Source organism: Lytechinus pictus, chromosome 5 (genome assembly GCF_037042905.1).
Source record: "Lytechinus pictus isolate F3 Inbred chromosome 5, Lp3.0, whole genome shotgun sequence".
Classification (NCBI taxonomy): domain Eukaryota; kingdom Metazoa; phylum Echinodermata; class Echinoidea; order Temnopleuroida; family Toxopneustidae; genus Lytechinus; species Lytechinus pictus.
In genome coordinates, this window is record NC_087249.1 from 29,542,221 (window position 1) to 29,558,526 (window position 16,306).

The following is a 16,306-nucleotide window of genomic DNA, read 5'->3' on the forward strand; positions in this document are numbered from 1 at the left end:
CCCCTCGTTTCCCTTTTGCCTTCCCTCTGTTGCTTTCCACCTCCCTCCCTCCCTCTCTTTCTTCATCCTGTCAATCACTTTTTATCTCTTGTCTTTCTTTATTGCATCACAATGGAAACTCCTTCCCGTCTTCAGGTATGGGTCCAGTGATGGAGGAGGGGGTTACAATCGGCAGCACTACGACAACCACAGGTTTGGTGGAACGTACCATCCAGGTGCTGGGGGTGACAGCAGGTATTCAAGGGATAGAGAGGATTCACATGGAAGGTGAGGAGCTGGCTTGTAGTCCTTATTTATAGGTCTATTAAAGCCAATTCACTTATCTTTGTGAATTGGTTTGTGCAAAGGTATAAAAACACAATTGATAATACAGTATGGGGGAGAAATTCGGTTTTGAAAGTTAGATTACTCAATTTATGTAGAACTCTAATGGATAAGTTTTCCATTTTGGAAAGCTTTTTTATTTTGTTATTTTCTAGTATCCTTTCTTTTATGCATATCTGACATCTAGGCACTAGTCTGTTACTTGTTTAGAGCCTTATTGAAGAATACAATTTTCTTTATGACAAGCATGTTAGTGATTTTGTCTAGTGTAGAAAAGATTTGTGTTCGACTGCATATTATTGATGGTCCCCTGGACCTCATTTGTAAACACAAAATACATAATTATGTATTGTATTTCCCATCAATCTCCCTACACAATCCATATTCAGATATGACCACAAATGGGAGCACTCGTCCCAGGGGTCCAATCACAATAGACATTACCACCGAGGAGGGGATGAACATCGCCGTCACAACGACAAGTCAGACGGCAACGCCCACGAGGATCAGCCGCCCCACTTCCAGAGGTCAACATCGGCTGAGTCTAAGAAGAGAAAGCTGGAGCATCGGGTGGACCGGGGAGGGGGCGACCCCCACCATCGGAGGGAGCCGGGAAGGGGGGACATGTGGTCTAGTGGTGACCACGCCAGGTAACAGATGGGGATAAGGGGCCGGGTCAGCCGGCCTCGGTCTATGTAGTGTACAAACAGTAGAAATCATACTCAGAAAAATCTATTTGCAGGATAGACTATCTCACTTGTCTGGTTGTGTTTTTTTTTAAGGATAGGACCTCTTCGTGTTGTACAGGCCTGAATGTAACCTATGACAGATGACATTTGTACAGATAGTGTTTATCAAATAATTGTTGAAGCTCTGTCATTCAAGATTTATGGATATTGTATTTTGCAAAGCCATACTTGGCCAGCTTTTCCCCCCAAGTATGACTTGAGTATCATGTAACTTGTTTCCAATCTCCTGATGAAGACTCATTTGCTGATGATAAACTTCATTAGAACATTATTTTTTATCAGTTACAAAAAATGGCTGTCAGTGCTGAAATACTTTGCAATCTGATTTTAAAAGTTGTTTGTTGAATTTTAATAACATTTTCCAATGGTATTTCATTCAGTTCATATAAGCTGATAGAGAAACAGCAATATTACATCACATTTGTTTATCATCACAGTAAAATAGAGTATATGTGTTGAAAGACATGTGTTTAAACGGTAATTTGAAAAGACGAAATAGTACAAGGAAAGAGAAGAATGTTACGTGTCTCTGGACCCTTTTTTCATAAAACTTGTTATTAATCAAAGTGATGAGGCATTAAAGCTACTGCTACATGCTTCTGAAATAATACCATATGCTTGAAATATGAGTAATTTTTCATACTATACTAGCAGTTTTGTTTGACTTTTTTGCTTGCCTGTATATAGGCTCCACTTTCCTACTGCAATGGTATTTACATCAACACGTTAATCTTGAATTTTTTTTAAAGTTTCTATTGAAAAGTATAAAATTCAATTCTATGAAACATGCTCATAAACAATATCAATTGCCATCAATCATTGGACTACAATAACTTCCTTGCCAATAAATTTGAATAGTACTTCATTGTTGTGTTAATTTTCCCTAATTTGATGGACTGTTTTCAAATTGATTAAAGACAAGGTTTATCAAATGTTGAAATCATTTAACATTTTCAAGTCAAGAATGCAGTCCACTGTGGTAATGACAAGTTTGATAAAAGAGTCCCTGACTATTGGGGTGTTGCAAAAACTTGCAATTGATCGCTCGTCAGTTTCAGATCCCAAAAACAATTGAAAGTCATACATTTCATTGGAAATTTGCAATTGATTGATGGTCTGCTTCCTGCATTAAGAAGTATGAAATGATTTGCTTTAGTTTAAATTTATCTACCACTTGTAAATTTGCATCTGATATTTGCGATCGATTGCAAATATTTTCTTGCAACACCCCCTATGTTTAGTGTGAATGAAGGTCCTTCCTGTTTTAATAGTTGCCATTTACTAGCCCCCTAATGCCTTTAAATGCAGAATCTTAAAATCTGATTTTATAAAGATCATCTATGAATGTTATCCTAGTATTCTGGGATAAACCATTAATAACAATGCCCCTTTGTTTCCCATTGGCGAGTCTTTATCATAGCCCTTCCTTATAGAAGTGTGCCATTATTTTGCCGATTAAATTATAGATGAAATTAGAGGTCTAGCCTCAACTTTGATGGTTCTTAGTTTTTCTATTTCATTGAAAACTAAATATTTTTTACCATTTCTTGGAAAGTACGGTACTCTTCCCTACTCTAAAGGCACAATATCTGTTAATTTTTTATTGAACAATGTTATTGAGGGATGATAAAACTAAATTTAGTATAGTATTTATCACTAACTAAGATTGTAGTTTTAGTTAGAGAATTCTACTCATCTAATGAAAACAGCAATGCACCCGTAACTTGATGCCTCTACTTACCCTGGGTGGATGCCATAGGTAGGTGGTTTTGCTGGGTCTTAGGGTTGGTCGGTATGTGCATTAAAGTTTAGAACTATTTCACAGATAAACTTCTAACTTTGGATTCAAAGTCAAAGGTCACAGAACCCAATTATGGAAAATTTGAGAAGTTAGGTCTAATATTTGTCAGATCTGGCTATGGCGAGACTTAAATTTTGACTGCATCCATTCAGGAATCGATCTATATAGTAACTATAGTAAATATAATTGAACTTGTGGACAATGAGCTTAAAGTCAATTTCATTATTTTTTTAAAGCAAATTGAATCATGTAGAGCTATTGAATTTTATTCCACCATGATTGATATATACAGTTGTGCAATCAAGTCTTAACAGGGCATGCTCTGCTTGTAGAGGCAACATGCCATTATTATGACAATAAAAGGCTACATCATGAATATGTCACACTGTAAAAGTAAACATAATGTATATTGTGATACAAATTTGGAAACATCAAATGTACTTAACACTGAATGCTTTGATACATGAATATTTTACTGTATTTAGGGGTATGGGAAACAAGCCCACTGTGTACTTTATGATCAGCCAACCACACAACTTACAGGAAAACAATCTAGTAACTCCATGTGGACATGTGTTTCAAACATGAACAAATATACTAACCAAAGTTTGATTTTCTTTTGAATATCAAACTTGAATTTCATGAGTTTCGTGGACCCCATCAGCCATGTAGGTTTTATAAGTGAAATTAATCTTGACTGTGATGTGACAGCATCTATTGTACTTGTGTATGTTGAGTGAATCAAGGAACTGTTTTCTACACAAGCTTTATCAGAGGGTTTGGTGGGAAATAAAGATATCTTTCTCATTTGAGCTTGGAACATCCATAAACAAATTAAGAGCTCCAATTTTAAGGCTATGTATAGACAGTTTTGAATGGAAATCAATTTTTTTTTTCAGATTTTTCTATTTCATCCCACCATATTTTAGCTCTGGATTATTGGTGTTTTGAGTTTAGGTTAGCCTGCTCTACAATGCCAAACAATGACAAAAAAAATGTTTAAAGTTCCTTTTAATGCCAAATACTTTAACATTCCACTGGTAGTTATAGAAGTCTGGCAAACTAAAACTTCATTTACAAAAAGAATTATTTCACACCTTTCCAGCTGTGCATGTTGGAGTGCAACACTGCATTTTGGGTGCATCAATTTCCCCAGAGTGCGTAAGAACTGAGATGCCATATGAAGTAGGCATTCTTCCTGTGAAAATGCTAAGGCAAGGAGTTTGATGTCCTTATGGCACTCATAGTAGAACCCCCTGTGATGCCATAATAGAGACCAGAGGTCACCTTATTGTCTGTGTGATCCTTGGAAACTTAGAAATTTATTCTGCCAACTTGTTATATAAAACAAATAATGCAGATTTTTGCATTTTTGCTGTTAGTGATGATGCAGGCATCTTCGTTATTCACAATTTTATGCAAAAGCACTCAGCACAAGCGCCTTGTGCTTGTTGCATGTTGTAAATACCCTTGAGTGTGCTGCATCACCACTAATACGCTCGTAAATTTGCATTATTTGTTTTCTACACCTACTTTGAATACAGGCCCAAGTCTGCCTGTTTCCGAGTATGTTGAATACAAAATGAATTGCTGTATCCAATGCAGTCCTTGGGTGTATGATTTGGTTATGGATGGAAGGAGCTCTCATTGAAGTTGTGAACATTTACACATGGTGACAGTTAAAGCTAAAAAGCAGCCTAAATTTTCATTGGATAGGTTAATAGGGATGCAGAATTTCTTAATACAGTTTAATGGCATTTTCTTCCATATTATATTCTTTATTTGTGTTCCCTCAAAGGAGTTACATTATCGGTACTAAAAGGGATGGTCCGGGCTGAAAATATTTATATCTAAATAAATAGAGTAAATTTCACAGAGCAAAATGCTGAAAATTTCATCAAAATCGGATAACAAATAACAAAGTTATTGAATTTTACAGTATATCAATATTTTGTGAAAACAGTTATATGAACATCGTCATGAATATTCATTAGGTGGGCTGATCATGTCACGTCCCCACTTTCTTTTTTCTTATGTTATTACATGAAATAATAAATGTTTAATTTTTCCATACATGTGTAAATGATGTGTCTCCATTATGATGAAATAAGTAGCGGCAATAAGTAACTAATGCACTTAAACAGTTGTCAATGCAAATCTTTAAAATTCAATAACTTTGTTATCTGTTATCCGATTTTGATCAAATTTTCAGCATTTTGCTCTGTGAATTTTACACTATTTATTGAGATATGAATATTTCCAGCCTGGACCATCCCTTTAACCAAAAGTCATTTCCATTACGTTGCTGCATGATCCCTCATGGTTTTAAGTGGGATGCCTGCCAAAAGCTGTGGCTATATTTTGGCCGAGGCCATTGTTAAAGCTAAGCGCACACTATGCGATCTGATGCAACGCAATTTTTTAATAAATCTAATTTTGCATTAAATGTGACATTTCCAAGAAGCAAAACTATTTTATTTGACGGTCGGCATAATGTTAGGAATAATAAAATAATAATTTTTCTTTGCAGCAAGCCCTGTGTTTGTAGCAAAGTCCAAAATGGCTTCAAGTCGCAGGTGATGATGACATCATTGTGATTTGGAATTGATTTTGCTTTTATACCTACAGGGAGGCTCGAACTTGACTGAATTCTGATTTCAGTATTCCTATCACAATTCTGAATTCTGATCGCTAAGATTTTATTGTTTGGAATGTTAATATCAAGTGTTATTGCAATTTCTTTGAAATTTGGATGGCAACGAATCTCAAGGTGTGCGCCGGGCTCTTTCCGGGAGGACCTGTATAGTGGGTTACAAATTCCTTAATTCTATTTTAGTCTGGAGGCTTAGAAATACTCATCCAACTTGTTTCTCCAGTTTTACTCGTAGGTATTATCTTGCAAATCACAGAATCGGGTAATTGAATATTGTGCAGAATATTTTTTGTTACATTCAGAGATCACTGTATATAACAAGTATGGTTTTCATTATTGGTGAGTCCAGAGTTTTATAACGTTCATATCAAATACAGCATCATCTGCACAGAAGTAGTTAACAGCATTAGGTCGGAGGAAAGTGGTTGGATTAGACGTAACTGATTTGTATTTATTTGGTTAATAGGTATGTGTGGAGGCCAATGGTTTTGATATTTGTAATAAAAATTCTATGTAAAAATAAAAAAAAATATTGTGTCGCAACTCAAGTGAGTTTTATGAAACATTTGTACAGATGGATGTAATATTTGTGTACAGTATTCTGTAAAAAGGAACTAGATGCTATGATTTATACTTGAGTATGTTCTCTCATTATTTGCCTTGATATGTAGTGTCTTCGCTTTGTGATGAACTGGCATGTGAATGTGATTTTTGTTTGTTTAAATGTTTACAAGCATTATTTTTGTTAAGCTGCAAATAATGAGCAGAAAATTGTTTGTAAATAATAATATATGTATGAACAATGAATTACCATTTTCTGTGTGTACATAGATGATGATGATGACAATGTACATGTGAGGCGGCTTATTTGCCATAGTGGCAATGTCTGTCGCATATTCGTAAAAAATAAAAGATGCAGATAAATTGAGAAAAATGAAAGAAGTGTGATATTTGTGTTTCATTTCATCTAAGAATTAATTTTATGAATGAAAAAGTCCATGATTAATAAAATCATTGAGAAAAGTATGTATGGACGTGGGGAAAGTAATTATAAATCCTTTCTTTCAATGTAGGTGATAGGGTGATAGCTTTGTGGTCAGTTAGATGAAAATTGTGCAGTCGATCCTTAGGACTCCTTTAATGATGTAACTTAGATTACATACATGTATAATTGTACTGCAGTAGTGGTATATGTAGTAGTAATTCTAGAAGTAATAGAAGTGGTATTGGCTGTATTAGTGAGTATGGTGTGATAAGAATATTTCACATTCTAACTCCACTAGATGCGGTCGCCTTAGGAAGGCGTGTTATCCGGGGGGGGGGGGGGGTACGGGTTCAATCTTACTTCACTGCCCAAGAACTGATATACTCCGAGACGAATCTAATTTCACTTCATTGTAAGTTGTGATAACAACTCAAAGAGAAAGTTGAATGCAATTATGATGTAGTCTTCAATATATAATATACTAACAATAACCTAAAGTTTGATTCTCTGATTTGTTTTAGACTGATGACCTTAAAAACAGTTAATTTTGCTTTATTTTTTTGTTTATTTCTGTGACCCTTTTGTATATGTGAGTCTTTACACCTAAAAATAGCCAATGTAATGAAAAAATATGTCTAGAACACAAAACTAAAAATATATGTCATGAAAGAATATCTTCTCCAGAATAAAGTGATACCACTTTTATGTGGTATGTTTAAGCTTGCTTGCGTAGGAGATATTCTATGTTGTGATGTAAAATTTGATGTGTGCCAAAGTAAGGCATAAATGAACCCAGATGCCCATAAAGTCATAATCCTATGAGTTTAAGTAAATGTCATTGCTTAAATACATTTTGATTAAATCAAAAATGGAATAGATGCCGTAAGTTGTTTATTAAACAGTAATCATGTTAACTTTTGAACCAGAAAAAAAGTCCAATGCATTTTACCATATATACTGGAACTCTTTGCCTTCATGGGCATTTGATTCATTCATTTTATTCAGTGATTATTAAACAATTATTCATATTAATTGCTAGAGGGTATTCATTTGTCTCGCAATCTACTATGGTCAACAAGGAAATTTGTGATCACTCTCGCAAATAGTGTTCACTAGCTTTCTAGGAAATTCGTGATCACTCTCGCAAAAAGTGTTCACTAGCTTACAAGTTCACGAGCTTTCGAGTGCCGCTGCAACTCTTTATCAAGTGCCCACCTATTGTTCCCGCGTTCGTGCGTACGGTCTTGGGGATTAGTATAAATAGACTACGTTATCAGATAATTTTCGTTGTGTGTGGAGAGAATAATATATACATGTGTGTTTGGGCCATGTATAATATCAATCAAGAGTTCCATGCAAACTGAATGATTAATTCATATTTTCATTTTCATGAAAAAATAATTTTCTGTTGTAAGTTTAAATCCAGCAATAATCAAGATGTAGGGCCTACTAGTATATATTTCTGGGATCAAGGGGTAAGGGGGCATACAAAATAAAATCATAGGCCTATCTGCCAGTAAACGGTTACCCCCCCCCCCCCCCCCCCCCCGCTAAACCCATGGAGTCAGGATATATATTACTAGTTTGCGTTAAGCCCTTATAAAACCATAGAAAAATATAATATCTCTGATCTCATCGACAAACTAGACAGAGGAAACATTCCAAAAATTTATTGCTGTCATATCTATGACCTAGTGCCCTTTGGTAAGGCATTTATCCTCATTACCAGGTCCCTCGGAGAGGACTTTAAGCCGTCGGTCCCCTGGTTGCTTGCTCACAGGCATTCGTGCTTTCTTAGCAGTCATAACATAACATGACCCTTAATAAAAATTGAGGGCGCTATCCTAGTTATATTTCCAAACATTTATTTCAATGCGTGGGACCATGTTATGTTCGGTAACTAAAAGCGATGAGTTTGCCATATTTTTGACTGATTTGTATGGTTAGTGTATTTGCATGTATTGAATATCGATTAGATATACTTGGTCAATCTAAAGATAGGTGGTTCATGAATGCATGATGGAAGTAAAAAGAAATCGTCGAGAAGTCGAAAATTGTTTATTTGTATTTATATATAATTCACGCCCGCTCAAGTGTACGAAGTAGTCATGGCCGAGCGGTCAAGGCGATAGACTAGAAATCTATTGGGGTCTCCCCGCGCAGGTTCGAATCCTGCTGACTACGATTTTTTTTTTAAATCATCACTTCTTAGTGAACTAACACCTTTATAAAATATATCAAAGTAAATTGACCCCTTTAGCGTGAAAGGAAATGCAAATAAAAGTTCATCTGATATGACTGTTTTGCAACATAATAATTATGTCCCCCTCCCTATATAGTATAGGTTATATGGGTTATATATCACCAGGCCTATGGTATATCAAAAAGATTCGAAAATAAACTTTTCTGGGTTAAAAAAATGGATCAACCTAAAATGAAATCCTACATGGCCTATAGTATAGCTAGGCCCTACTTGATATACTTTTTACACGATATCCCATGAACAAACCATTCTGAAGTCTCCTTGCACAATGATCACAAAGAAAACGTGTTGACTGGTGGGGATGATAGCTTCTTTATTGCAATCAAAACATGAACGTGCCAAAACTAATTACTAGTAGTTGCGAATTAATGGAGTCAAGCATCAGGCCTACCCTAATAGAATTTCAATTGAAAGTAGGCCTACATTTTTGGGCCTGTCACAGTTTCAGTCGCTCGTATATAAAATCATGCGTAACATTATGCAGATAGATAGAACATCTTCAATCCCCATCCTAAGGTTACACTTTACCTGACCTGAGTCTCCACATTCCACACCATCCACCACCACCCCACCCTCTTCCCGACACCGTTCTGTGTAAAAATATACCCATGTGTATATTACTGTTGCCCAATTATTTGGAGTAAACTAGAACCTCAGCAAAAGTTGAGGGCGCTTCGACGGTCTGCACACACTTATAGAGTTTCGAAATCATACATGACTGTAGAGGACTTGTTTGTAAATTTGCGATATATGCCTACTTTACTATAACAGCCATTTTGAATGAGTTACATTTCTTTTTGTGCGATGCTACAAGGGCATTGACTCTTCTTGAATACCACAATTTTGCCTCATGCAATGCATATTGGCATTAAAGTCTGTCTGGCTCTCAACCAGAAAACATCATTCTACACGATATTAATATCATAGGTATCGGTCTCCTGTTATTGCAGCTGTTTTCCTCAGGCAAGGGTCAAGACGTATCGATACCGTGTGAAATAATTGAAGGGTGAAGAAACTCAGAAATATGCAGATTATTTTAGCCTAAAGATGCGGTTTGGGAATTCGGTGGTATATAGAAAAAAAACCTCAATTATTTTGAATGAATTTAGCAGTGATAAGGAAGAGAATTGTCATGAAGTATGAACAGTAAATTATACATTGTGGACCAAAAATAAAGAGTGTGAACTGTGAAATTCAAATTTTGAATTATGAATGATTTATTTGAAAGAGTTGCATTGAGAAAAGACTAAAGACTTGTAGCAGAAGCACAAGGGGCGGTCAAAATAATGACCATAAAAAGGTGTGTTGTATGGATGACAGAAAGGTAAAATATGAAAATATGCATGATAAAAGGCAATGAATAACGTATAAGTTTTGGAGTTATCTGAAAAGCCTTTACTTAGCTATAATACTTGTGTTGTCGATTGGTCGCAAAAATACGTCTTTATTTTAACATTGATGGGACAATAATCATTCCGATGTCTTCTTCATATCGTGCCCCTCCCCCATTTTCGCATTCATCGTCGACATCATAGTTCAGATAAAAATAGGAGCCTGAGGATTCCGCAGAGGTCATTGTTCGATGGGTCAAGCAGGTCGAAATGGCCCGTGACTCGTGGCACTGCAGGTGGTCAGACTGATGACCAACGAAACATAGGACACCCTTGTTACCCAATTTGATCCCACCCCCTCCTTCTCGTTCTCCTCCTCCCTCATCTCCCCCTTTGTATATTACTCTGTCTATCATGACTTTATACCGGCATTTCCACATCCCAAACTTCTACATTTCTGGCCAATAACTTCCGTAGTCTGTAACATTATGCACTGACAATATCGTGAATATTATGGTTATTTATTTATTTATTTATTTATTTCTGATATTTTGACAGGGTAGCCCATTCACCAACAAGTAGTGGTCTTCCATGGGGCCCTTAATAACAATAAACATATTTAAAAAATGCATAACGTATGTACAGAATGTTACGGCATTAACATTCACATTAGGATTTGAATGTAAAACGAAACATTAACAAACTTAGCAGCAAACAAAACGCAGACAGGCACTCGTTTGACGTATAATCAAATATCAATAAATCAATTAACTAAGAACGACATCTTGAAAATACTGATAATATACACCAAATCATCAAGGTCATGCTTACACAAAATACGCACAACAGTGGATGTACCGCAAGTTATTTATAAATTACAAGTTCTTCTAAACATTCTCTTAAATGAAATGACAGAAGGAGCTGTTCTAATTGAATTATTTATTTATCATTTGGTTATCATTTGCTTTGAAAGATTCAGGTTTTCGATTGACAAGTCAGATGTACATATAGAGGAAATTGTTTATATAAAATGAAAAAAAAAATGTATATGAATAAGAGAACAATGATGATAATATTTTAGGAGATTAAAATGCAGAAATTAAAGGTGATTAATGAATTTGTAAAAATCAATTGATTCATCGATTAATATAATAAACAGGCAAATGGGATATGATTATGAAGATATTAAGAGATTTGTGCAGGTAAATAGATGCGCAAATATATGAATTAAAAAAACGAATTAGCAAATGAATGGATGGGCGAATGAATGAATGAATGAATATCAAAATTGGTAAATAGATAACAATGAGTAGATGAAAGAAATTGAAAAGATAAACAAATATATATCGTCTGAGCGAAGTTCGCAATTGAATTACTCATGAGATCGATAACACATGCAATTTGAACATTTCTTTTTAGCTATGAATATAAGGATGATACCAATTAATGTGAAGAAAAACTCAATTTTTGTGATTTTTTTTACTTACTTCGATATTTCTCATTAGGGCATACTATTTACGTATAGGCAAGATTATTTTGTTTATTTCTGAATGTGGTTGTTCAACTAAAACCAACACATTCATTATTTGCAAACATTTGACAATATCAAGATTATAAACAAAAATAATGATGCCTCCCGTATGTAGGCTATCTGGGAAGTATAATATGGTTGTAACATAGAGCTATTGGTTGTCCCTGGTTGTAAACTGATCATTTGGAGTGCCGTAATAATGATGTAGTATATCACCAGTTTTATTGCAGAAAATGCTGTTGATATGTCATGTCATAAACAACTGTACCCCTTTTATGATGAAAGTAGAATGCTCATTTTATGTAGACTGTAATGGTTGCTCCGTGTGTCCTTCAATGTGTAAACTAGATTGTCGAGTTTTATAACGGTTTCCAAAATAATTGTTTTGCTCAATTTCCGCGTCCGATCACTCAATAAAAGGCTTGTAAAAATACAAAACATGAATGCACGCTTTCTTTTTCAATGACCATTCTATGCGATCCTCCTCCCCATGCGTGGAATAATCATTGCGTCTGGACAGAATAATGAGAGGTCTGGCCTTTTAAGTAACTTTTTTATGTTCCTGGAAGGTGCACGAAACAATGGTTGGGGCGGACAATAACATTGTCATCCTTTAAGGGAGCTTAACACCTTTTCATTGAAAACGAAATTGGTTTTCGCGACGTATTCATGTTTTCAAAAAGAAAGATGCAGCTATCGCTCCACAAAACATGCATGCCACAGAATAAAGGACCCCTTCTTCACTGATCTGAGCAAACCCGGTTCGCTTCATTGTAATGGCGTACAGATGGGGGATTGCCCCCCCCCCCCCCCCCAAAAAAAAAAAAAAAAAAAAAAGTTTCACTACTAAGAAGAAAAAAAAGAAAAAGGAGGAGAAAAGGAGAAGAGGAGAGCAAAATATGATATTATTTGTTGGATAAATCATGTCAAATTCTATTACAAAGTTAGATTTTCATTTTAGAATTAGAAGACCAAATTTTTTCACAATTCCATGTTGCCCCCCCCCCCCCCCCCCCCCCCATTAGGGAAGCTCATTACGCTATACAGATGATGGCCCATCAACTCTCATATCGATAGCATTATTATGAGCGTCCACATATAACACCTTAGTCACATTTGCTCTACGGCGGTGTACAGCGAGTCGAAGACAGCCGTTTTCACATTTTTTTTGTACGAGCTACAAGGTGGTTTGAATAAAAATGAATAAAACGGCTGTTTTCGTACGACCACCGTAGGGGGAATGTGACTGTAGCATAAGGAACATAAAATTAACACCTGTCATGAAATTGGGCTAAATACAGAATAACGTTCGCGCGATTCCTCTCTTGAAAAAAAAAAGGAAATTCTAGGGTCATAACTACTTTCAATAGGTTATGCAATGAGCGATTGCTTGCTATGTCAGTGTATAACTTGTCTTTTGTCAGGCATTCTTGAAACCCACAGTTATCGATTACCATGAAAATACCACCCAAACCTTATTGGTCTTGAGGTGAATCCGAATTCAGATGACTTTAATATGGAGGAAATGGGCTCCATTAGCATGATTAGAGAAAAAAAAGCACTTTCAATAGGTTATGTAACGAGTCAGATGTGTTGCTATGTAAGTACATAAAATATCTTTTGTTAGGCATACTGCAAGAACCTAATTAGAAATTAACATTACAAAACAGTACCCAATCCGAATCGGTTCATCCACAACCCTCATCCCTGCTTTACATTTCTCTTCCTGATCTTCCTTCTTGCTAGGACGGGTAAGTGTTCATCATCGGGACATTTTGGGCTCATTCCGCTTGTATCTTGTTTATCAATTTGTTCTATAGTATTAGATGTAATGTTTTTCTTTTTTTTACTCCGACTGCCGGTTTATGTTTTGAAAAATATCATAATCATAAGTTATGTAGAGTGAAGCTATAAGAATTATGAGAAACCCATAGAAGACAAGAGTTCCTCGATGTGTGATAGCTGAGGGCAAATAGGTCGAAATACACAGTTGTATTACAAATAATAAAATAAGCGTTTTACATTGTAGTATTCGAAGTGTTCATTGGTTTTAGTTTCAACATCACAATGTGCATCGAGTTTGCTAGAATACCTGCCCTGGCCAACTGGTGGTTGTTAATCAAATCTATGAGGTCTATATGAGAGACTGAAATGTCGAGTCTGGAGGAACGATTTTTGGCTGGGGTGCTGAAGTAGGGGCGGATCCAGCTTTCGCCAATAAGGGGGGGGGGGGGGCGAAAAAAAAATTCTCCCATATTTTCCCCGATCGGCCACTCAAAGATGATTTTTGTTTGTTTCTTCGTAACAATCACTTCTTTGCTTTATTCTTATAAAACGTAGTAATCTCTTAAGCCATATTCAAATAGTGCGAGCGCGAAGCGCAAGTTTTTTTTTTTTTTGTGTGTGGAAATTTCATGTATCTTGTCCTGAAAATCGAACATTCTGGGCAATGTTTGTGATCCTGAACAAAATGCGTAAATAACTGATCGAAAAAGGGACCTGTTGAGGTTGTTTGTAGTTAGTCATAAAGCGATAAATATTCAATAATCAAAGAAAGCGAGCATTATAAATATATTTTTATCATGAAAATCAATAATGTGATCGCGATAATTTTTTTGAAAATCAATTTATAAATCAAACAAAATAATGAAAGCTCGATGTCGGAGCTGAAATATGTTTTGTATATTGACTTCAAAACTTGTTATTTTAAGCTCCATATCAGCCTTATGTAGCCCTATCTCATCAAACATACAATACGAACGCGAAGCGCGAGCGAAAACTTTATATAGTGACTTGAAACTAAGGTTTTTTTTATTATATTTTCCAAGTCGTCCCCTCTCCTTATTTTATTCACTCTTCTTCATCCTCTTATTTTCTCCTCTCTTTTCCCTTCTTTTTTAAAAATGCCTCCCCCCTTTTTTTTTGCTCAGCCAATAGGGAGGCCTGGGCCCCCTGGGCCCCCTGGATCCGCCTACATGTAAATTTGAGAAGCAAAAAAAAAAGGGTTTCACTACAAGAAATTTTATAAGCCAAAAAAGGGTTTCAACACAAGATGATGATCATTTTCCATACATTTCTTCTATGTGACACACCATCCAGAATTCCAGGGGGTGCTGCCTATGGAAAATAATACAGGCAGCACCCCCTGGGAAATTCTTGGGGGTGCTGAAGCACCCCCAGCATCCCCGCTTCCCAGGTCCATGCTCGTTTCCTTTACTCGCTCGCAAGTATCCCCATCCCAAAAAATTGAAGTAAAGAGAATAAACCGTAACGAAGTTATTACATAAGGTTATACCTAATTCATAAACATCGTATAACTGAATGTATGTCATGTATGGATATTGATGATATTTAAAGGACAAGTCCACCCCAACAAAAACTTGATTTGAATAAAAAGAGAAAAATTCAACAAGCATAACACTAAAAATTTCATCAAAATCGGATGTAAAATAAGAAAGTTATGACATTTTAAAGTTTCGCTTCATTTCACAAAACAGTTATATGCAAATGAGGCGGGAACTGATGACATCACTCACTCACTATTTCTTTTGTATTTTATTATATGAAATATGAAATATTTTGATTTTCTCGTCATTGTCATGTGAAATGAAGTTTCATTCCTCCCTGAAGACGTGGAATTCCAATATTTTAACATTTTGTGCTTTAGGCAAGGAGGTCCTAATCATCAAATTCGTAAAAATTGAAATATTGTGTAATACAAACAATAAAAAAAATTAAAAAAATAGTGAGTGAGTGACATCATCGACTCTCTCATTTGGATGTAACTGGCTCGTTCATATAACAATTTTGTTAAAAACAAGCGAAACTTTGAAATGTCATAACTTTCTTATTTTACATCCGATTTTGATGAAATTTTCAGCATTGTGCTTGTCTGATTTTTCTCTATTGATTCAAATCAACATTTTTCTGAGGTGGACTTGGCCTTTAAATCAGTGGTGTTCACACATCTTTGGCCTCGAGAGGGCGATGTCGTAGCTCCAGATTGGCATGATTTTGTTCCAGGTTGCCGAGGTGGTGATTCTGTTTAACATTTGTTTTCGCACTTGATCATTCATTAAAAAAAAATCATTTTGAAAATGTCAGTGTAACTTGCAGTGCAGTGGGTTGGAAAATTGTTATAGAATTTGTATAGCCCGTCCCTGTATGTAGGCCTAGTACACAAACACCATTTTTAATACTATATGAACCAGGGTTTTAGTGAAAAAGAAGAAGTAAATGGCAAAAAAAAGAGACGGAAAATAGAGAAATAAAATAAAGCATTTAGTTTCGGCATCTAAGACTGTTTCTATATTGGTTCTATACACAATGGCAGCAGCATGGCAAGTGGAGGGTTAAAGAACAATGTTTTGGGCAAGCTAGGTGAATTGCTCTATAATTCCTTTCTTCATTTTTCAAAATTTCTGGGGAAAACTGGAGGGGGCAAACACGCCCACCACCCCCATCCCCTCCCTTGATGTCGCCACAGCCACTGTCTATACCGAGGTGCTACTTGACCAACCCCTGAGGCATGTACCCCTCTAATTTCTACACGAACTTGTTAAAATGCATTAGTGCTTATTAGTAAACCGATAACGAGTAAAAGGGTGCGTTACGTAACGCCCTTTGGTATGGCAGCAATGAAAGAATTTGAATGCCTTCTATTCAATTT

At 35.8% G+C, this 16,306-nt stretch overlaps 1 protein-coding gene and 1 non-coding gene across 12 annotated transcripts in view; both read left to right on the forward strand.

Moving 5' to 3' along the window:
* Window positions 1–3,952, forward strand: part of LOC129262143 (chromodomain-helicase-DNA-binding protein 1-like) — a 57,036-nt gene extending 53,084 nt beyond the window's left edge. For all 11 annotated transcript variants that reach the window (XM_064100202.1, XM_064100197.1, XM_064100208.1 and 8 more), the window contains 2 exons: window positions 136–267; window positions 714–3,952. In XM_064100202.1, the coding sequence (XP_063956272.1) occupies window positions 136–267; window positions 714–978 (397 nt within the window). In that variant the 3' untranslated portion in view covers window positions 979–3,952. The remainder of the gene's footprint in view (window positions 1–135; window positions 268–713) is intronic.
* Window positions 3,953–8,614: 4,662 nt separating this feature from the next.
* TRNAS-AGA (transfer RNA serine (anticodon AGA)) lies at window positions 8,615–8,696 on the forward strand. The gene has a single exon. It is a non-coding gene; the product is annotated as a tRNA-Ser (tRNA).
* The last annotated feature ends 7,610 nt before the right edge of the window (window positions 8,697–16,306 follow it).